The sequence below is a fragment of the Rhinopithecus bieti genome, unplaced genomic scaffold (genome assembly GCF_001698545.2).
Source record: "Rhinopithecus bieti isolate Rb0 unplaced genomic scaffold, ASM169854v2 scaffold_19708, whole genome shotgun sequence".
NCBI lineage: Eukaryota > Metazoa > Chordata > Mammalia > Primates > Cercopithecidae > Rhinopithecus > Rhinopithecus bieti.
Window position 1 is genome coordinate 370,352 of NW_016810765.1, and position 24,027 is coordinate 394,378.

The following is a 24,027-nucleotide window of genomic DNA, read 5'->3' on the forward strand; positions in this document are numbered from 1 at the left end:
TCTCACTCTGTCACCAGGCTGGAGTGCAGTGGTGCAGTCTCGGCTCACTGCAACCTCTGCCCCCTGAGTTCAAGAGATTCCCCTGCCTCAGTCTCCTGAGTAGCTGGGACTACAGGTGCGCACTACCACATCCGGCTAATTTTTTATATTTTAGTAGAGATGGGGTTTCACCATGTTGGCCAGGATGGTCTTGATCTCCGGACTTCGTGATCCACCTGCCTTGGCCTCCCAAAGTGCTGGGATTACAGGTGTGAGCCACCATGCCTGGCAGCTAATTTTTTTAAAATTTTAATTTTTGTAGAAACGGAGTCTCTCTCACTATGTTGCTCAGGCTGGTCTTGAACTCCTGGTCTCAAGCAATCCTCCCAATTTAGCCTCCCAAAGTGCTGGGATTACAAACATGAGCCACTGCACCTGGCCAGGGAAATTTTTAAAATCAGAAAGTCTTAGGTGGGGTGTTCAATTACAAGATGGGTTACGTGATCCAGACCTCACCAATCAGAGTATGCCATCTCTCTGGCCATAACGATCACTTTGGCAAGTCATGTGATCCAGCAGGACCAATCATCTGGGCTACAACAGAACATTGCTTTTTAGAAAATGATTTAAGATAAAGAATTTCAAATTTATGCAGAAGAAGTGAGAATAACTATGAACCTCCTTGTACTCAATACCCAGCTCCAACATTTATCAACTCGTGGTCAAATCTTGAAAAAGGTATCTTTTCACACTGGGACTGATGGACCTAGGAGGATGTTGTTGTCAACAGACAACAGGTCAGTGGAGAGCCTGACTTCAAAATAAACCCTAAATAGAAAGTAGAATAGAAGCAGAGTCCTGAGGACCTTATTTGAGTTCCTTAACCCATTAATATTGGAGGTTGCAAATTTTTTTGTGTGAAAAACCAGACCTTGGTGATGACCTTGAGCCATTAGGATATAAATAACTCCTACTAGCTTAGAGTTCCAACAGTGGAACACTAGGCATAAACGGGTTAATCCAGCTGGGTCTGAAGCCACTATTACCCCTGTACTGCCTTTCTGCTGAAGCCATATTTAGGCAAATCTCTGGCACTTGCAGAAAGTGCTGTCCAATATGAAAACCTTAAATAAACACTTCATAATACTTTTAAAAATCTTTTGTTTATCTTTGAGGTATTTGCAAAGTAGAAATTTTATGGAAATCTTCAAGGGAATAAAAGAAATGGGGAGCTCTGGACACACAAAAACAAAACCATCAGCATTTTAATTATGCTCTGCCCAAAGGATACTTCCAGTCCCATTCGGTACAGCCACCTACTAAACATTTTAAAGTAAATCACATAAATAGCATTAAGAGATGTAACCCCTAAAAACAGACAAACTGAGTCTCAAAACCTTCCCCCCAGAATTTCTGATTCTGAATTGTCCTCAAAGCAAAGAATGGATGAGCACAATCACTCCTACATTAGCATTCTGGTATTCCATCCTTTCATATGTAATGAACTATTTTCCTGGCTGTTTCTCCTCTACCTTCCACTTTGTTAGCACAATACTTACACTTTTGCTTTGCTAGTTCTTGTATTAGATCTTCATATACTTGCAAAAAGAGGTCCTCTTCAGATTTTGTTCCATCTAGGTACACTACGAAGGGGAAAAGAGAGCGGTTCAAATGCTAACAGGCTTATTAATATACAATGTTTACTTTGGCACCCAACGTCTCTTGTAAATGCCAATAGGTTTAACCAAGGCACCCAGGACCATAACTTAAAAGAAAAGTAATAGCGATTAAAGAAAGAAGTAGATGCTAGCCAGGTATAATAGGTCAAAAATGCTGGATTGTTACAGATAAATCCACACTGGCTTATGTGAAAATTATTTAATTAAAAGAGAAGAGAAAGAAAGAAGAAAAGAGGAATGAAACAGAAGAAAGAAAGTGGTGTTCTCCATATGGCACTTTTGATGCACTGAAGGTGTTCACCCAAAAGGGTCACTTAAGGAGTAATTCTTCAACATACTTAGACATGAGGATCACCTGGGAAGCTTCTTAAACCATGCAGTGGTCTGGGATCTGCAACATATGTACTAACTCAGAATTCACCAGGCTCAGAAAATATGTATTTGTGTGTGTGTGTGTGTGTGTGTGTGTGTGTGTGTGTGTGTGTTTTCAGCTATCAGAGAAGAGATGTATTTTTAATAAAACTGGCATAAGCAGCTTTGGAGAAAAAGTAGAAGTTGTCTAGATTAAAGGAAGGAAAGGGCCTTCTGGTCAGAAAACAGCAGGGAGAGGCAAGAGCAGTGATGCACCATTTGGAATGGCTAGAATATGAGGAAGCTCTGGGAACAATGTGAGATGAGATTCTAGAGCAAGACTGTACCTCAGTACCTCAGTCGTTAGAGGCCTTGATGTCTGGCTGTTTGGATTGTATCTCAAAGATCTGGAGACGTCTCAAGGTATTCAAGCAGGGCAAGAGCCTGATTAGATTTGCATTTTTGGTAAAAGGGAGAGAAGGGAAGCAAGAGGATGTTCTTGCAACCAATGGTCCAAGGTGGACATGGTGCAGCCAGAATCTTAGCATTGGCCCTGGGGATAAGCACTCCGTATGCATTCCACAGGGCTCTGACATAGCTACCTATCCTGGAGGCCAACAGGCTTCTCACAGCATGGAGAAGTCCCCTTTATTGTGAAAAGCATACATCAGTTCTAACTCCTTTGCCTTACAGAACAGCCTTCAGCCATCTTCTCTGCATTGAGTGCCCTATTCCAGTGATCTGTTCTTAGCTCAAGCCCACAGATCCAGATGCTTACCTCCAAATTGCTACATATGTCTCCCAGGCACCTCAACCTCATTATGTGCAAAACAGACATGCATTCCTCCCTTACGGGTCTGCAATGCCTTCATTTTTTTCTAAAATCCATCAGTTGCTGAGGCATCTGTCATCTTCCCGCCCCCTCCATAGCTGTTCTATCACCCATTTCTACTGAGTGCAGGCGTCTAACATCACACCCTATAAATCTATCCTCCTCCATTCTCTACACAGCCAGAGGGGTCTTAACTAAAAAGAATTTTTATCAATCATGTCCTTGTTTAAAACTTCTCTCTAGAGAGCTTCCCACTTCTCTGAGAATAATGATCAAAGTCCTTACCTAGACTATTGGCCTTATAGGGTCTGGACCCTGCCTGTATCACCAGCATCAATCTGCTCCCTTACTTTTCTTTACCAGAAAGTTTTCTCAACATCAGCTTTCTTTCAGGGGCTTCTCATTCCTTCCTGTCCCCGGTCCTTTCGTGTGCCATACCCACTTTCTGGGGTGATCTTCTATTTCCCAATCCATCTCCTTTGTTCAGTTAAACTCATCGAAGTTTGGTTAAATGTGACTTCCTTAAGGAAGCCTTCCCTAACTACTGGGATCTCGGCAGTCCCCTAGAGCTTGGTGTCACAGAACTTACAGCAGCTGGAAAGGACAGGCTTGGGCCGCTGGTGTCTCTAGCACCTGTTTCCACGATAGAATGTCACCTGCATGACAGCAGGGGCTGGGTCTGCCTTATTCCCCTCACCATCTCCAGGGTAACACCAGAAGGCATTCATTCAATACTGGTTGAATAAATAACCATCCAGAAGCTGATGAGAGCCACAGAGAGAAACAGAAACCGGGGAACCAGCTATGGAAGAGGAGAAGCCCAGAGTGTTCTTGCTTAAGTGTCCCTTTATACTTTTGTATGAGTCCTTTCTTTTGTATACTTTGAGGCAAATGACAAGTAAAAGGGGGACTTTTTGAACAGAGGGAGAAAAGGCACTTACCAACTTCCCATGTGATGTCTTGCATTTCTTGTCTGTGCTTTAGATACATGGGCCACACATGGCCATCAAAGTATCCCGGAGAGTCTGGAGGCTCATAGACCCTTGTACTATCAAAACATGTAGGAAACTTGATGTTGACAGAAACACACAATTGATAAAGTAAAATATGAATGGTCAGGATAATGGAGAAATCACTCAGAGGCTGAATCTAAACAGTATGCTACATGTTTTAACCCAGTGGCAGTTAGAGGACAGTAGTAACGTGGATTTAGTTCTCTGATCCTAAAATTAATTTTGTAATCCACTGACTATCATTCTTAATTATCCTTTTTCCTTCTAGTGCTTTATAAGAGAATTAAGAGACAAATAGTGTAAATAATGATGGAGAGACCACTAGGTTGGATTAAGCTTTGAACTAATTGGTGTTCTCTGTAGCTGTGGCAGAACAGGCTCACTCACATTAAAATCATAATCACCATGGGCTTGCTTTGTTTGAGGATTTAGGAGAAATGAGCCAAAAGCTTGATATAAGGCCCTTTTCTTAGAAAGTAATTTGCATTACTCTGTGTGGATGACCATTTATGGAAAAAGGTTTTGCTCCTTTTATGAAGAAGAGTTAAGGCTTCCTGTCTCTGAAAAATGACATTGCTCAATAATGTTGCTGTCCTCATTTTTATTCTGAATTTTTTGTTTTGAATTACAACTCCCAAAGATGATTTCAAAACTTACCTCCTCCTCCTTTTACATTCTTCATATGGAATAGTCAGGAAATAGCTTCTATTCCATATAGTGTCAAGGGGCCTAAAATAACAGCATACTTAGTTCACAAGGGTTTTTCTTCCCCGCATTCACTCAGAGCCAATATTAGAGTGGAGATGCTTACTTATAATTAAAAAGAAGGAAACCTTCGATGATTAAAATGGGGATTTCCTCAGCACTTTCCCGGTCTGTTGATACCACAGAGCGTCTTGCGCTTTCCATCCAGCAGGAAATGGCTGACATCATTTTTTCCATGTTAAGTGCTTCAAGCACTTCAAACAAACACACAAAAATTGCAATTAATATAGCAAAACATTTTGTGATGTGACTTTTTGTGATGCGTATATCCAGGATTCTGTAAATATATAGACCATCATTTTATTTCCCTTCAAAACTCCTAATAACAAATATTTTAGATAACACTTTGAAACTCTAATACTGATAAACCAGAGTGACACGTTTTTATTATGGAAAATTTCAAGCATACAAAAAAGTAAAGCACAGTGAACTCCTACGTCCCTATTACCAGCTCTGACAGTCACAAACCCATGGCTAACCTTGCTTTACTTATAACTTTGATTCTTTCCTGACTACACAAAAATGTAAAATTTTTAGAAGATGAAATATGTACAGATAAGTTTGAAAGATACATGACACATGGGGGGAAATACCTGTAATGTCTTTGGCAAAGAGTTAAGATATTTAATTAGCAAAGAGCTCTTCTAGATAAATAATTAAAAGTCAGACTATTTGTAAAGAACACAAATATGTCATTGTCACACTCTAAAATGTGCATGCTTCTTGAGCTAATCGTAATTTTAGAAAAGTAGCCTATAGCTTTTAAAAGTATGGTACTTAAACCAGTAGTATTAGCATCACCTGGGAACTTGTCAGAAAGGCAAATTCTCAGCTCCACTCCAGAACTACTTAATTGGGCCAACAGCACTTAAGAGTGTTTTTTAGCGGAAGGTTTTTCAATGATGGATTAATTTATTTAATAGATATAGGACTATTAAGGTTTTTTTTTTCTTTGTTCTGGTGTTAGTTTTGGTAAGCGATGTCTTTCTAGGAAATCATCAATTTCACCTAACTTTTCAAATTTATTTGTATAATGAGTGTTCATAATATCCTTTTATCTCTTTAATGTCTGTAGGATTTACAGTGATATTACCTTTTTTGCTTTTGTAATTTGTAATTTGTTCCATCTCTGTATTTTTTATGAGACTTATTTACTCTGGGGATTGCTCAGATTCTTGAAGTTTTATGTCTTAAACCAAATTTGAGAAGTTTTTTTTTTTAAACCATTACCTCTTTGAATACTTTTTTAGTCCCACACTTTCTCCTGAGACTTCAAAGATATGAATATTAGATCTTTCATTATTGTTCCACATTTTTATTCATTTATTTTCAGTCTATTCTCTCTCTGTTGTTGAGAATAATTTGTATTGTTCTGTCTTTAAGTTCACTAATTGTTTTCTCTGTCGTAGTTACTCTGCTACTGAGCCAATCCAGTGAGTTTTCAAATTTTGATTAATGTATTTTTTCCATTCTAAAATTTCCATCTGGTTCTTTTTTCAAATCTTCTATTTCTTTACTGAGGCATTCTAGTTTTTCACTTGTTTCAAGCCTGTTTGCAATACTATGCTTAAAACCTTTTAATAACGCTGCTTTAAATTCTTTGTCAGATAATTTCAACATCTGTGTCATCACGGTATTGGTGTCTATTGATTCATTTTTCTTGGTCAAGTTGAAACTTTTTTGGTTCTTAGTATAACAAGTGATCCTCAGTTGTGTCCAGGACATTTTAGATCCTGTGTTATAAGGCTGTAGATCCTATTTAATCTTCTTTTGCAGGCAGTCACCCTGTTCCGGTATAGCTTGCAGGTTCAGGTGGGGGCGGATGCTCTGCTTCCTGCTAGGCCCTGCTGATGCTGTGTTGTGGGGGAAGTTGGTCCATCGTGGGAAGAGGGGGTCAAGGAGAGTGCCGGTTACGTTTCATTGCTGCTAGCTGTGGGCAGAAGTTCATCTTTCCACTGGGTTCTGCTGACAGGAGCTGACACCACCTGAGTAAGGAAGGTGAAGTGCCAACCTGCTCCATTGCACACTGCCTCTTTCCACCTGAGTGCTGCCAGGTGGAGGCGAAAGTGCAGCTCCCCATTTGGTTCTACTGATCCAACCCCCAGGGGTGACGTGGAGGGGTGACTCACGCTGCCTTGCTAATGCTGGATGGATCTTCTGGAAGTCTAGCTCTGCACCCAGCTAACACCATGAAGGAGGACGGTTTTGCCTTTTGTGTCTGGCTAGAGTAGGGTGGATGTTATCAAAAAGGTTTTCTATTCTGGTAGGCCACCTTTTTCCTTGTTCCTTTTTTAGCCTGTGCCTATGGATGGTTCCATGTTGTATACTTCTCCTGTATATGTAGGAAGCAAAAAGAAAACTCAGGGATCCCATAGCCATGTCATTCCTCATGTCCTGGAATCTCTAGCCAGCATGCTTTCTTTTTTCCCTTCAGTCTTCCTTTGTCTGTTTGTTGCATTATGTCCAGGGTTTTTCATTGTAGGTTTCATTGTAGAAAAAACCATGTAGGTTTTTCATGTAGGAGGGAGGACCAGTGAGCAATGGGACTAATCCGTCTTGGCTGGAACCAGCAGTCTTTCTAGTTTTGATATATTTTTGTTATCATTCATTAAAATATTTTCTAATTTTCATTGTGATTTAGCTTTTGACCCAAGGAATAGATATGTGTTTTGCTTCAGATAAAATACAATGATGTTTGGGATTTGCTTGAAAACAATATAGATGAATACAGTGGGTGACGGTATAGATGAAATATAATTGGTCAAAATTTCATCTTATTAAAACTGGGTGGTGAACTCATGAGAGAGTTCATACTTTTCTGCTGACCTCTGCATAAGTTTGAAATTTTCCATTAGAAAAAGTTTTTGAAAATCAGAAAAAAGGGTAATGCTTACTTTTCAAACACTTGGTTATTGCTTTTTAATTTCCTTCATGGTGATTACAGAGTATCTTTGTATTTCTTCAATCCATAAAGTATATTAGGACTTACTCCATGCCCTTGCATATATGGACTATTTGGGGTAATATGTACTCAAGAAAAAAAATATGTATTCTGCTGTTATTAGGTGCATGTTCTGTACATGTCAGTTTTTGGTCAAGTTAGTTATATTGTTCAAATCTGTTATATCATTAGTAATTTTTGTCTGCTAGTCCCATTAGTGGCTGTTACGAGCTGAATGTGTCCCCCTATGTTAAAGTCCTCATGCCCAGTTCTCCAGAATGTGACTTTATTTGGAAATATGGTCATTACAGATTTAATCAGTTAAGGTGAGGTCACACTGGAGTAGGGTGGGCACCTGATCCAATATGATTGATTACAGAAGGAGAAAATTCAGACACACACATGGGGACAGTACCATGTGGAGATGAAGTCAGGGGCTGGGGTGATGCAGCCGAAGCCAAGGCTGCCAGAGATTTCAGCAAACACCAGAAGCCAGGAGAGGGGCACCGAAAAGAGTCTCCCTCACAGCCTCAGAGGGAGCCCACCCTGCTGACACTTGGATCTCAGACTTCTGGCCTCTCGAATTGTGAGACAATAACTTTCTGTTGTTTCAGGCATTCTGTGGTACTTTGCTATGTTGCCCTAGCAAACTAATACACAAAGGAAGTTGTGTTAAAATCCCCCTCATCAGCTGCGCGTGGTGGCTCACACCTGTAATCCCACCACTTTGGGAGGCTGAGGTGGGCAGATCACCTCAGGTCAGGAGTTCAAGACGAGCCTAGCCAACCTGGGGAAACCCCATCTCTATTTAAAAAAAAAAAAACAAAAATTAGCCAGGCATGGTGGTTCATGGCTGTAGTCCCAGCTACTTGGGAGGCTGGGGCATGAGAATTGTTTGAACCTGGGCAGCAGAGGTTGCAGTGAGCCAAGATCACACCATTGCACTCTAGCCTGGGTGTCAGAGTGAGATTCCATCTCAATAAAAAACCAACCAACCAACAAACAAAAAACTCCCACGCCAATTGTGGATTTGTGTCTTTCTCTCCTCTTAGCTCTGTCAGTGTTTAATGCATTTTAATGTTATGTTATTAGGTAGATAAAAATTTTAGGTTGTTTTATTTTCTTATCGAAGTAACTCATTTCTTTCTATCTCAGTAATACTCGGCCTTAAAGTTTACTTCGTCTGGTATTAGTATAGTTGCTAGAGTTAAAACAGTTCTTTCAGTAGGGGTTTCTATCATGGATCTTTTTCTAGCCTTTTACTGCCTATATTTCTATGTCCTTATACTTAAGTCCATTTCTTTTGTTATTTTTCTTTTTTGAGACAGAATCTCGCTCTGTTGCCCAGACTGGAGTGCAGTGGCGCAACCTTGGCTCACTGCAACCTCTGCCTCCCAGGTTCAAGTGATTCTTCCGCCTCGGCTACCCGAGTATCTGGGACTATAGTTGTGAGCCACTGCATCCAGCTATTAAGCCTTTCTCTTTTAAGGAACTTATTGTTGGCTTAAAAAAAAAAATACCAGTCTGACAATTTTTGGAGTATTTTACTTCCTTTCACTTAATGTGGCTACTGGTATATTTGGGCTTAAATCTATCATCTTACTATTATTTTCTATTTTTCCACCATCTTTTGATTTTTTTTTTTTTCTTTGACACAGTCTCACTCTGTCACCTAAGCTGGAGTGCAGTTGCATATCTCAGCTCACTATAGCCTTTGCCTTCCAGGCTCAAGTGATCCTCCCGCCTCAGTCTCCTCAGTAGCTGGGACCACAGGTGCGCACCACCACACCCAGCTGATTTTTGTATTTTTTGTAGAGACAGGGTTTTGCCAGGTTGCTCAGGCTGGTCTTGAACTCCTTGGACCCAAGTAATCTACCCACCTTGGCCTCCCAAAGAGCTGGGCTTACACGTGTGAGCCACCGTACTCGGCCATCCTTTGATTTTTAATTTTTGTTTTGATTTCTTTCATATTAATCAATTATATTCCATTGAAAATAGAATTATTTCCTCTACAAACTTGATAGTTCCACATTTTAAAACTATCCTGTTTGTGCTTAGAAAGACTTGACTAGTACTTTGATTCCTTAAATTTGTGCATTTACCTAAAATGTTCAAATCTTTCCTTAAGATAGATTCCTGATGTGAGATGCCTTGAAGTCATGGCATGAACATGCTAAGTTTAGGACACATGCTCAACCTCCCTTCCAGAAAGGCTGTACCAATTTATCTATATACTTCCATCTAAAGTATATTAGGGCCTTTGTTTTACTGAGCCCGTGCTATCACTGGATAATTCTCATTGCTTTAAACATCTTCATTTACTTGGTAAGTGGGAAAAAAAGCAATTTACAGTTCTTTAAGGTTTTTATTGTACATTTACTAATCCAATAACTGACTGCTTCTATGAAGAGCTTATTCACAACCTTAGGCCCTTTTCCTACTGGGATATTAGTTTTTCTTACCAGTTTGTAAGAATTCATTAAAATTAGAAATAGTAATTCTTTTCCAATTGTTGAAAACTGTCTTACATTGTTTTCACCCTTACTTTGTAATGATTTTCTCACTAACCTCTGGACGAGAGGAAGAGAAGAAAGAAAAAAAAAAGAAAAAATGATCCTGGCTGCAACTCAAGAAGCAAGAACAGGGAATGAGTCAAGAATTTTGCCTCTCATAAAACTATTATGTGTCTGTAAGAACTGATCATATAACACTTTTCCTAAAAGATTATCAGTTAGAGAACATACTTTATGACTTTTTTAAGGGAGCTCCCTCTGTTACTAGTTTGTATAAGTACTCAATGATCATCTTTTTTATTATAAAGGTTAATAAGACCACTAAATATTAAACAGCCTATTAGCATGATATTCTCTACAGAAAATGTTTTAGGATAGACTGTAATCCTTTGGCTTCAAAACTGTTAGCTTGGAGTAAGGAATGAGGAGAATCCATGTAAAATATGTTCACAAAACTTTCTGAACAGTGAAAAAAACAAAAGCAAACCACAGCTGTCTAGTGCTTTGGCCACCAGGAAGGAAAGCTGAAAGAATGAGAGAATATAGTCTGCTCCAGGCAAAATTCTGTCATGGGGTAGTTGAGGGTGACCAATATAGCTACTTATATATCTCCAGAACAGGAATGGGCAGAGGGAGAGCAAGCCTAACTTACTTCAGAAGAAAACCCTATGATTCCACGTGGAGAAAGGGGAACCTTCATACACTACTGGGAGGAATGTAAATCAGTACAGTCACTATGCAGAAGTACAGAGATTCCTCAAAAAATTAAAAATAGAACTACCACATGATCTGGCAATTCTATTACCACTTATATATCCAAAATAAAAGAAATCAATATATCCAAGAAATATCTGCACCGCCATGTTTATTGCAGCGCTATTCACAAATAGCCAGAATATGAAATGAACCTAAGTACCCATCGATGAAGAAATGGATAAAGAAAGTATGGTGTGTATATGTAATGGAATATCATGCAGCCATAAAAGGAATGAAGTCATCATTTGCAGCAACATGGATGGAACTGGAGTCCATTATGTTAAATGAAGTAAGTCAGGCACAGAAAGACAAGTATCACATATCCTCATGTATATGTGGGAGCTAAAAAAAGTGGATTTCATGAAGATAGAGAGTAGACTGGTGGTTACCAGAGGCCTGGAAGGGGAAGCAGGTGGGGGGAATGAAGGGAGAAAAAAAAAAAATGTATTTATTACCAATGAACTGTACACTTAAGATTGGTAAAGATAGTAAATTATATAGGCATATTTTACCTCAATTAAAAGAAGAAAATCTATCATTCCTGTGTTTTCAGTTTTATTATTTTATTTTAAAATATATATTTTTGAGACAGGGTCTCACTCTGTCACCCAGGCTGGAGTAGAGTGGTGCGACCTGGGTTCACTGCAGACTCAGCCTCCTGGGCAAAGTGATCCTCCCACCTTAGCCTCCAAAGTGGCTGTGACTACAGGCATGCACCACCACACCTGGCTAATTTTTGTATTTTTTTGGGTAGAGATGGAATCTCCCTGTGTTGCCCAGGCTGGTCTCAAACTCCTGAGCTCAAGTGATCTGCCTGCCTCGGCATTCCAAAGTGCTGGCATTACAGGTGTCAGCCTCCAAGTCTGGCCCCAATGTTTTCAGTTTTAAATATAAAACTGGAAAAAGGTTTTCACTTATTTAAATAGTTCAACAGAAATCAGAAACCTACAAAGGCAGGCTTAAAGTACAGCAATATATTTAAACACACTTTAAGACTGCCCTCACAGATACAGTAAAGTTCTTTTTTTAAATTTTGTTCCACAGAACCATCAAGTTCAACATAGTGAAGTTCTTTGGGTTTGAAAAAGAAAATGAACATAAGCATACAATATTTGACAAGCAAATCTACTTACCATCATACTGCAAAATCCATTTTATCTGTCTCTATCTCAGACTCTGGCTGGAAAAATAATAAAGTACCCATGAAAATAGTGTGTAGGAAAGAAATAATACAATTATAGACTAAAAAGGATAATACAATTATAAAGAAATAATACAATTATAGACTAAAGTATTTTAATAAATGCTTTGAATGAGCAATTAAAGATCAGCACTGATAGACAGTGCCATCTAGTGGATAAATAGCACCATTGCACTGAGCCTAATTTCAATACAAAAGGTACATTACTCGCCAAAGACTTCTTGGATGTAATTCAATTAACTTGGTGGTTAAACCTTTTTGTATTAAATAAATAATTTAAGAAGTTTTATAGATACCTTGAAAAAATCATCCTGAGATATGACACTGCAATTTGGGAGGTGTTTCTGCAAATTCTTAGCCAGTGTTGTTTTCCCACCGTTTGTCACACTGAAGCAAAGAAAAGTACCAAGAAGGAAAAGCATTAAAATCATTAAACACTTTTTTTTTTTTTTGAGAGACGGGGTCTCGCTGTGTCACCAAGGCTTAAGTGCAGTGGTGTGATCTTGGCTAACTGTAACCTCCGGTTCCTGGGTTCAAGTGATTCTCCTGCCTCAGCCTCCCGAGCAGCTGGGATTACAGGTGCCGCAACCACACCCGGCTAATTTTTGTAGTTTTAGTAGAGATGCGGTTTCGCCATGTTAGACAGGCTGGTCTGGAATTCCTGACCTCAGGTGATCCACCCGCCTGGGCCTCCCGAAGTGCTGGGATTACAGGCGTGAGCCACAGGGCCTGGCCAAAAAATCATTAAACACTTTAAAATATTTTTAAAGAGGATATTTAAAGCAATATTTACTATTTAAGAAAAAAGGATTTCTTTCATAGATAGTGCCTTAAACAGCAGATCTGATGTACTAAACGATAAGAAATAAGCTGGGAAAGATGAAGGAGAAAGGTAACTACCGAGTAAGTGAACTGAGTAACACTAGCACTTACAAATACAGGCACTGTGTTGGAAGCGAAATGTTTTTTTGCCTATGTCAAAATATTCACATGGTTCATATGCAACACAGAGAATATGAGTAGCACATTTTAGTGCAAGTGTATAAAACTGCATATGGTCACTGATTTTGCTTCAAGGCATAGTGGAAAAAACAGGAGTGGCTTAGTACAAGCCCACCTACCATGAAATCACATTTCCTCTGTGATGCCTCCTTTTCCCCATCTCTCTCCACCTGGGGGCCAGCTGGGAGGTCCGCTGTAGCTTATCCCATCGGGCCAGTTATTTGTTCCTTCTGGTCGGACCGTGAAGTCCAGAAGAAGGGGCACTGAGTCACTCCTCTTTAGATCTAGTTTCCCAGCGTCTAGGAGATCACACGGGAGGGAGGCACTTCCCTACTCAGTCGTTTATTGAAAGAGTGTTTTAACCTGGGGCTCATGTCTGTGAACATAAGTCAGGGCATTTGTGAACTTGAATGAGAAAAAAATTATACCTTTAATTTCACTGAATTCTAACAGAAATTTAGCATCTCCTTTAATTATAAATATAAGTGATATAAGTACCCCTGACATTCACCAAGAGAAATCACAGATATTTTCATATTATGTTGCAGTTGGGTTGGATATCTTGAAGTATCCTCAATGTTCATTATTACTTCTGATTTATGGCATTGTTTAGACCCACCTCTGGGTATTGTTATTTAATATATTGACATAGAAGAGTATATATCACAATATCACAAATTTGTTTTTAAAAATATTTTTATAACTATATTTCAATATAACCAATTTCCTTTGTATTCCTGTATTTTATTTTGTACACTTAAAACTATTATGCTGAGGTCAAGATTTCACCATACCACCAAATGTTCACAGTACAAAAAACTCCTGACTACACATCTATTTGTAAGAAACTTTGCTTAATCTCAGATGAGATCAATCCACAAATACTTATAATCTAGAAAAGAGAAAATGAATTAACATCTATTCATCAAAATGGCCTGCATATAACTCTACTATTATATTATACCTCAAGGTAGAAGGAACCTGATGCACAAGATTTCTCATTTAACCTTACGATACACGACTGGGTAGGATATGGGCCATCTCTTTGAAAACAAGGAAAAGGGAGTGGGTGCTACCCTATGTATCGAGACAATATTACGACTTTTCCCCCTCTTTAACAAAAATGTCTGTAAACTATACCAATTGTCCATAGTTTAGGTATTAAGTTTTGGTTTAAATGAGATAGTGAACAGGAGTGACTTTATTACAATATGAACAATCTGGCTAGAAAAATCTGTCATTTTCTAGAATTATCTCTGTTAAGATCATGCAGTCAAACCAACAGTAGTAATTAGATCCTTTCTCACTGACTTAGCTAAAGCCAATGAGAAATGCACACCCCATTTTTGCACAAGCCTTGGAGGAGACAGACCGGCTAGAAGATAGTCTGAGATATGGAGAGGAGAGGGAAAAAAAGTATTTAAACAAGCCTGCACCTAAAATCCACACTCAGATTGGGAGACATCCTGGTCAGGTGACGACAGCTCAGGCCACCCACAACATGGGGGAAAGGAATAGGAACCTTCCTTGGGGAAGGGAATAGGATGGGGAAAGGAATAGGAATGGGGAATAGGATGGGGGAAAGGAATGGGGGAAAGGAATAGGAAGGTCACCCAAAACATGTGGGAAAGGAATAGGAACCTTCTCCTATGGCACACCCACAACCACCACGTGCAGCACACTCACAGCCTTGCTTGCATGTGCTATCCAACCTGAGGAGAAGCGTGCCCAGCGTGCTCAGATCCTAGGATCCTACGAAGGAAAAAGGGTGACTACTTGGTGCCGCTCCCTTCTTTGCTCACAACACCCAAATAAATGCACAACTCCTGGCCCATTTTTTTTTTATGTGCCAGGTAACAAGAGGGCTCATTGTATTTGGACATAACAGTGGGCTAGGGAGAAGTTAAAAGGCCGTCTGTAATTATTCAAACACATGGAGAATACATTCTGCAACAGGTAGATGTTAATATTCCAATTTTCCAGTTGAGGAAACTAAGGATTGAGAAGTTAATATAGTAATAAAACTAGTCCATGTTAAGTAATGGAGATGGGATACAAAGTCTAATGCCAGGATGGATTTTAATTTTTTTTACATTGTGGGACTCTGAGAGAATCCCATGAAGGTTATCATCTCTTTCCCTAGTGACTGAGTTTGGATGTTTGTCCTCTCCAAATGTCATATTGAAATGTGATCCCCGGCCAGGCATGGTAACTCACACCTGTAATCCCAGTACTTTGGGAGGCCGAGGTGGGCAGATCACCTGAGGTCGGAGTTCAAGACCAGCCTGGTCAACGTGGTGAAACCCCGCCTCTATTAAAAATACAAAACTTAGGCCGGGCGCTGTGGCTCACGCCTATAATCCCAGCACTTTGGGAGGCCGAGGCAGGCAGATCACGAGATTAGGAGATCAGGACCATCCTGGCTAACATGGTGAAACCCCGTATCTACTAAAAAAATACAAAAAAATTAGCCGGGCGTGGTGGTGGGTGCCTGTAGTCCCAGTTACTCGGGAGGCTGAGGCAGGAGAATGATGTGAACCCGGACAGTGGAGCTTGCAGTGAACCGAGATCAAGCCACTGCACTCCGGCCGGGGCGACAGAGCGAGACTCCATTTCAAACAAACAAACAAACAAAAACAAAGAACAAAAATTAGCTGGGCGTGGTGGTGCACGCCTGTAGTCCCAGCTACTTGGGAGGCTAAGGCAGGAGAATTCCTTGAACCCGGGAGGTCGAGGCTGCAGTGAGCTGAGATTGCACCACTGCACTCCAGCCTGGGCGAGTGAGACTCTGTCTGAAAAAAGAAATGTGATCCCCAAGCTGGAGGTGGGGCCTGCTGGCAGGTGTTTGGTTCATGGGGGTAGATCCCTCATGAAGGGTTTGGTGCCATCCCCATGGTAATGAGTGAGTTCTTGCTTTGTTGGTTCACGTGAGAGCTGGTTGTTTAAAAAGTCTGAGATCTCCCTCTCACTCTCTCTCTTTTTTTCATTTTTGATTTTTTGTATTTTTACTAGAGACAGGGTTTCACCGTGTTAACCAGGATGGTCTCAATCTCCTGACCTTGTGATCCGCCCACCTTGGCCTCCCAAAGTGCTGGGATTACAGGCGGGAGCCATCGTGCCCAGCCCCATTTCACTCTCTCTTGCTCCTTCTTCCGCCATGTGATATGCTGGATCCCCTTCACCTTCCACCATGAATGTAAGCTTCCTGAGGCCCTCATCAGAAGCACGTACCAGCACCATGCTTCTTGTACAGCCTGCAGAACAGTGAGCCAAATAAACCTCTTTTTCTTTATAAAATACTCAGCTTCAGGCATTCCTTTATAGCAAGACAAACGGACTAACACCCCCAGAAAAATGACTATATTTACATTTGTGTTAAATCTCCAGGAGGTTCATGGATGCCCTCTGAAATCCTTCAGAACCCCTGTTATTTGCAGTTCAATAATTACTGTTATTACTTCTCTATGAAGTAATAATTTGGTCAAGACTTATTGGACAATTACTTCCTAGGGAAGCAAGTGGTTAAGTTCATAAGATGCAAGGCAGGAACAAAAGTCGCCATAACTGAATCTGGCATGGGCTTCACAGGTGCAGCAGCACTAAAATGAAATTGAGGCACTTGGCCAGGAGCAGTGGCTCATCCTTGTAATCCCAGCACTTTGGGAGGCCCAGGTGGGAGGACTATTTGAGGCCAGGAGTTCAAGACCAGCCTGGACAACATAGTAAGACCCTGTCTCTTAGAAAAAGGAGAAATCATGGCACTTGCTAAAGAAAAGATAGTGGGAAGAAGGCTTTCTTAGGAAGTTATGGATAGTACCTAGTGCACAGGACAAGACAGGAGGTAGGTTTCTAGGTATACGGCCCTGTATTGGGACATTGAGAAGAGGGAAATCTTATTTACACAGATGCCAAATGAAGGGTGGATTGGATCCTGTAGTGGACTTTGTAGTTGCCTTTCCAGGTTCCATGTCTGTTTTCTAGGTCTGGTTGGGACTGCTCCCACTCTCAATTCCAGAACAGAACCCACTGACCTAAACCAATCAATGTAATCCCACCTCTTTTACCACAGTGGCTGCATGTATGTGGACCACGCTTGTCCAGTCAAAGGGAGACCTATGACCTAGGGAAGAGAAGTATTTCCCCTTCTGCCCAGTGACAGGCTATGAAGAAACAAGTCACAGGGCTCCTAGCAGCTCCTTGTGACCAAAAGGATAAGTCAGTTCTAAGATGAACCCAAATGAAAGACACATAGAAGAGAGAAAAACTGTCTTTGGTGATACCACTGAGCTCCTGTATCAAATCTTTCCTGCAGCCTGCTACCCCTGAGGCTAATACATTTCCTTTATTACTTATGGATAGCCTTCATATACCATGATATTCAGATTTAATTCTCAATAACTGGGAACCACTGAATATCATTCCTCAGGCAGATAATTAAAATGTTCTGTATGAAGTTTAAACTGGTAGAGGTGTGTAGGAAAGATTAGAAGGGAAAGATGGGGATTACGGAATGAGAGCCTATATCAGGATGGTGGCAGTGAGTGCGGGAAGGAAGAGAAACACAGGAGAAGTACTGCAGAGAAAAACTGAACTTTTCTTCTGATTAGATGGGAGGCAAAGCAGAGTTCTGACATTTAGTTCACTCAATTTTACTTCTGATTGTTGACTTACTATGGTAATGTAATACCATAACACAACGATCTCCCCAAAATTACAAACAAAGTAGTCTTATATTTTATTAACTGGGTCATAAATAATAGAGTAAAGGTGAACATACTATGGTAGCAAAACAAATAATGTCATTTTCACTTGATGTTGATGTTTTATTTGCATGCCTGCCTCTGGGACCACAGGTAGGATGACCATATAATTTAGAACACGTTTGAGAGAAAGAGAGGTGCCTCCAGGACCACAAGTATTAGCTTGGGCAACATGGGACATAAGGCCACCCAAAACATGGGGGAAAGGAATGGAGGTGAAGGTGTTCTAACATGTCTGAAGCTGGGCACAGCTGCAAAGAAACACTAAGTTTTCTCCTCCGTCATGATGGAGGAACACCCATATGGGGAATGATAAATCATCCTGAATGAAAGCAGTGCCCAATCAGACCTTGCCTCTGGTGTTAGCTCCACAAAATAAAAGGGAAAGTGGGTAAATGTGGTTGACGGACTCTTCTGTCTCTCTGTTTATAGAAAACTCTTCCATCTCTTGTTGGCATTTATGACGCCAGCACTTCGCTGACATCCCACAGTGGTCTGCTCTTCCCCAGGACTCTGGAATCCTCACTGCTTCTCTGTCCCCTACTCCATCCACACGGAAACACCATTTGCACATCCTCAGTATCTTAAAGAGCTGTCTGTACCAAAATTACTCACCCACTGATTCCAACGATAAATGTTTTCATAATTAGCTTTGAAAACCACAGCTTCCTAGTATTTCCTAAAAGTAAAAAAAAAAAAAAAAAATCAAATGCATTTCATTTAGATGTCTAGGGAGATAAAGAATCCTAAATTAGGAGCACCAGCTGAGAGGGGAGGGTGACAGTGACCTCTCAGGACAGCCCCGCGTTATCCACATTCCCTGCCCTACTGGCTTCCCCTGCTACCACTGAGTGCCAACAGCCAGGGCGTGCTCAGGGCCTCTCAACCAGTTCAACGTCAGGTGAGCTGCGGAAGACTCCCCCTTGAATGTCTGTTTTCCAGGCGTGGAAGAGTTGCTAGGCCACAGTGTGGTATATGAAGTTTCATCCTCTCCTTAGCCAGGTTGCCTTCCACCTGCACAATTCAGTCACCTGGGTATGACTCATTATCAATGAGGCAGGGACCTCTGTGGGCTGGCCTCTTTCTCCCCTTATAAGACAGGAAAAAAGTAGCTGCTGACCAGAGGCAAAATGAAGCTAATGCCGTTTAAAGACGAGATTTCTTCACCCAAAAGCCTAGCTCTTGGGCCTGGCTAGGTACATTTTTTTCGGAAACAGGCCAGATAGTAAATATTTGACGCTGTGTGGGCCAAGGGGCAAAATCTAAATTGTTATGTATGGACTTATATAATAAGAGAAAAAATATTTTCACAAATTTTTGTGATGCAATTCAATATATAATCATAATGTTTTTTAACAGGTCTACTAATGACAAGAATGAAATTCCCTTTTATTGGGCTATCATTTCCTTTAATTGGATTTGTGTAGTGCTTTCTACATGAAACTGCAAATGTTCAGGCAGAGGGCCAGGTTAAGCCACCAGCTGCTGTTTTGTGGACCTTTGGTCTAGGGGATGGAGGGCAGTTTCATACATGCCTCCCTAAGGTTCACTAAAGCAGTCCTTGGTTATTACAATGGGCCATTTTTCATCACTAAGTGAAAAGGTGAAGCGCAGCTGGAGGGAACCTTAATAGTGGCTGCTGAAGGTCATCTCTGATAGTCACTGTTCTTCATTCCTATCTGCTCGGGGGGTGGCCAGGGACCTAGGCTGTGTAGCCGGGGGCAAGTGGCTGCCTGTCAAGCTGGAGGCTCCCAGCAATGCTCCAGTTCTTCTGATCTGTGTCCACACTCTCCCTGGGGAGGGGTTATGCAGAAAAAAGCCTGGTGGGGAAAGGGCTATTGTTACCTGACTTCTTGGCCTTTCTAGAATATTCCACATTGAGTACAATTGCTTAAGACTGGGGTCCACTTCCATTAACAAGTCTGTGTGAGACAAGAATTCAATCATGACTGTAATAAAATAGCAACTGGGCACGGTGACTCATGCCTAGAATCCCAGCACTTTGGGAGGTCAAGGCAGGCGGATTGCTTGAGCTCAGGAGTTTGAGACCAGTCTGGGCAGCATGGTAAAATGCTGTCTCTACCAAAAATACAAAAGATTAGCCAGGCATGGTGGTGTGCTCCTGTAGTTCAGCTACTTCGGATACAAAAGATTAGCCAGGCGTGGTGGTGTGCTCCTGTAGTTCCAGCTACTTCGGAGGCTGAGGTGGGAGGATTGCTTGAGCCCACAAGGTGGGGGTAGCAGTGAGTGGAGACTGAGTTGCTACACTCCAGTCTGGGTGACAGCGAGACCCTGGCTTAAAAAATAAAATAAAACAGAACAAGTTGGATATTTGAGTTTCATCCAGAGTTATGTTGTTGAATCACATCTCCATCCAAATTTACAAGATGTATCGAGGGAACGACTGCATACAATGAATATTGTAAAATACATTTTTATGTTGTGATTTTTCTGCTTTTGAATTTTATTTTACCCTATTCTTATTTTTTCGGTATGTCAGTGCAATGATGCCAACTAGCCTTATTTTGGGAAGGGAGAGGCTGCTCTTTATCTCACTTTTGTGGCGATAAATGTTCTTTCTCTTACAAAATTATGTTGTCAAAAATTGTTAGCAGAGTGATATCCTCACTTGACCAAATAAAGTAAAAATTCATAAAACTTTGTCATTCCTTGCCCCCATTTCACTTATTTTTGGATAGCTCACTGAAGCATAAATTCTCAAACTTGGAGAAGTATAGCTTTAGAGATTACTTGGTCTACCTCTTCCTTTTGCAGAAGTGGAAACTGGCTCAGACAATAGAGCGATTTGCCTAAGGTCACACAGACAGTAAGTGGAAAAGCCAGATATGAAACTAAACCAGTTGAGTTGACTTCTTTCCATCACTCCAAGCTGCTAAAAAGCACTTTATTACTAACAGCAAAGAAAGGGTGTTACATATGTGCTAGCTTAATTGTCAGGCTCTGATGGATAATTGATGTCATTCTTACTGATGTATTATTGATGGGGCACTATTTGCTGTGCACACAGAATGGAAAGGACTACTGGTCCCCGTCCTAATTGCCACATCTGTGCTTACACGTGTGACTGTTGCATCAATTACATGGCATGTAAATAACAAGTGAGCATGGTTGTGGCACGGGAAATTGGCTTGAGGGGGTTACTTGAATTCAGGAACCAGGAGTGAGATGGCATAAAAAACCCACTTATAAAATCTCTTGGATACAGTGAAATGTAAGGTTTTTTTTTTTTTTTTTTTTTTTTTTAACCGAAACAGGAACTCCCAGTTCTACATTAGTTAGCAGTCCGGGCCTGTCTAAGCCAGTGTTTGGGTAAATGCTGGGCATACTCTGTCAGCAATGAGCAGGTAACAATGTGACTGGAAGGGTGGGCAACTGGAACATGCAGAGACAAGAGAGGTAACAGGGCTAAGTGACTAGGGTGGGTGGGGGTGGGCCCAGCAATCCCTGAAGTCATTTATTTCAAAAACAGTGTGCATGCACAGGGCAGCTTGAGGGGAGCTCCAAGTTCAGGCCTGGCACTGTCTACCTCCACATCATGTTCTACTGTTTCAATTCATTGCCTGTTGCCCTCTATTAGAACTATTAAAAATCTCCAAGGTAGCCGGGTGCGGTGGCTCACGCCTGTAATCCCAGCACTTTGGGAGGCCGAGGGGGCGGATCATGAGGTCAGGAGATCGAGATCATCCTGGCTAACACGGTGAAATCCCGTCTCTACTAAAAATGCAAAAAAGTAGCTGGGCGTGGCGGCGGGCGCCTGTAGTCCCAGCTACTCGGGAGACTGAGGCAAGAGAATGGCATAAATCCGGGAGGCGGAGCTTGCAGTGAGCCGAGATCGCGCCACTGCACTCCAGCCTGGGTGACTGAGTGAGACTCCGTCTCAAAAAAAGAAAAAAAAAAAATCACCAAGGCTGCAGTGAGCCATGACTGCGCCCGCCACTGCATTTCAGCCTTGGCCATACAGCGCCTATCTTGAAAAAAAAAAAAAAAACCAAAGAACAAACAAAAAACAGACAAAAAACAACCCCAAACAGACAAAAAACAACCCCAAAACTGCCTCCCAAGCAACCAAAAACAAAACAAAACATCAAATTTAAAAAGCTTGCAATTATGATTTGCCAGGCTTCATGAAGCAAATGCAAGCTTGGTACAAACTGTAAATCATGTGATGTGTCCAAAGAGTCATCATTTCAGGGCATGTCTTTCACTAGAATCCACACCACCTTCAATCTCATGGAATATCTATGTAGTTTATTTCCCGGTGTGTGCAAAGCTTTCCTAAACAGCAGAGAGCTTTTGCATAGCGGGAGAACAAACTAGGATAGCCAAGAGCAAATCTAAAATGACTAATTTTTATTTTTTACACTTTTTTTTTTAACCCTAAGTAAAATGTTGTTGGGTTTTTTTTTTTAATTCAGATGTGTTTATTATGTTTAATTCATTTCACTACTAAACGTTTACATTTTGGATTCTAAACAGCGAACAGTCAGAAGTGGCATGTGCAGAATCAGCAGATTGTACGAAGAGGGCAGCTCTCTAACGCAAATGATCTGAAAGACAAAGTTCCTGCTAAATGTTCTCTTCAAATGTATCTACAGGACAGCCTGATATTTTAAAAAGAGGAAAATGTTTCCAGGACTTCTCACTCTGTATTCTATTCAACAGCTATTTTGATTCTCTTCTTCCAGGAGATAGGGCAGTCTTTTCCTACTATTGTTTAAACTTTGCTCCCTTTTGGTAAACAAATCCCTCAAGGCTGGGTTTTTGTTTTTGTTTTTTCCTAAGACAGTCTCGCTCTGTCCCCAGGCTGGAGTGCAGTGGTGTAATCTCGGCTCACTGAAACCTCCGCCTCCCGGGTTCAAGTGATTCTCCTGCCTTAGCCTCCTGAGTAGCTGGGACTACAGGCGCCCACCACCACGTCCGGCTAATTTTTGAATTTTTGGTAGAGATCAGGTGTCACCATGTTGGCCAGGATGGTCTCGATCTCTAGACCTCGTGATCCACCCGCCTTGGCCTCCCACAGTGCTGGGATTACAGGCGTGAAGGGCTGGGGTTTTTGAAAATGCAATTCATGCCCCTCCCCCGTTGGTTTCATTTATGTAGGTTCTTACGTAGTTTTTTCCTTCCCCAAATACACAATTAATTTACAATATTGACTGTTATTTTGAACTTATGCCATTGGCTTCCTTGTGTGCTCCAGTTCTTTCCTCCCACCGAAGATAAAATCCGCTAGATCAGGGGTCGGTAAACTTTTTCCGTAAAGTGCCAGATGGCAAATGCTTTGGGCTTTGCCAGCTGCTACTCAACCCTGCTGGGTAATGCGAAAGCGGCCACAGACAACACAGATGCAAATGAGCGTGACCGTGTTCCAGTAAAATTTTACGGACACTGAAATCGGAATTTCATGTAATTTTCACGGACACTGAAATCGGAATTTCATGGAATTTTCACGTGTCGCAAACTGTTATATTTCTTTTGATTTCTTTTCAGCCATTAAAAACGTAAAAAAAAAAAAATTCTTAGCAGGCCATACAATAACAGGCAGCAGGCGGGCAGTAGGTCATCACCCCAACGCTAGAGGAATGAGACCATCTCGACCCGCGAGGATCAAGTCCTGAATCCTGTCCCTGCCGACTTCTCCCAACTGCGCGGTCTCTTGGAGGTAGCGTTCCCATTTTCAGGATTATGCCAGGGCGCTAGAGCATGAGTCCACGTGCTCCTCGGCAGGCTACCTATCAGTTCTGTGAGGGTGGCAAGAGTCCAGGCAAGGCTTTCAAGGCGTAACCAAGTCCCGAGCTCCAGCACAAAAACCCTCTGGAAACACCTCGAGGCCCCACCAAGGCGGCGCGGCTTGGCAGGGGCAAGCAGGTAAGCACTCACCTGGCGCCAGTTCGAGTCCTCCCAAACAGCGGTAAGGTCGACAGCCAGGCGCGCGCCTGTCCCCAGTGCGCCGCTACCCGCAGCTCGCTCCCGGAGAGGCCCACAGCCTCTTTCCCCACAATCCTCCTGGATTAGAGGGATGCCAGGTAGGGGTGGCCACCTGACGCCCCTTTCCACTCCGCTCGGCCCCGGGTTCCAGCCCCGTTGGGGCGGGGCGGGGCGCGGCTACGGCAAGCGTGGCCTCTCCCGCGCGCCCCTGGCCAGCTCCGGCCCTTCCCTATTGGGAGCGCGCGCGGCCCGCGGCCCTGGCGCGCGCCCGCTTCGCTCTCGCTCGGCT

At 41.8% G+C, this 24,027-nt stretch overlaps 1 protein-coding gene across 1 annotated transcript; it reads right to left on the reverse strand.

Annotated features, from left to right (window-relative positions):
* Positions 1–382: 382 nt before the first annotated feature.
* On the reverse strand, positions 383–24,004 carry NMRK1 (nicotinamide riboside kinase 1). The gene is given in 10 exon segments (XM_017892726.1): positions 383–1,622; positions 3,783–3,889; positions 4,512–4,583; positions 4,666–4,813; positions 11,963–11,973; positions 11,975–12,009; positions 12,327–12,417; positions 18,408–18,471; positions 19,638–19,714; positions 23,691–24,004. Coding segments are annotated over 8 exon segments (645 nt in total). The 5' UTR covers positions 18,437–18,471; positions 19,638–19,714; positions 23,691–24,004; the 3' UTR covers positions 383–1,470.
* Between the last annotated feature and the right edge of the window lie 23 nt (positions 24,005–24,027).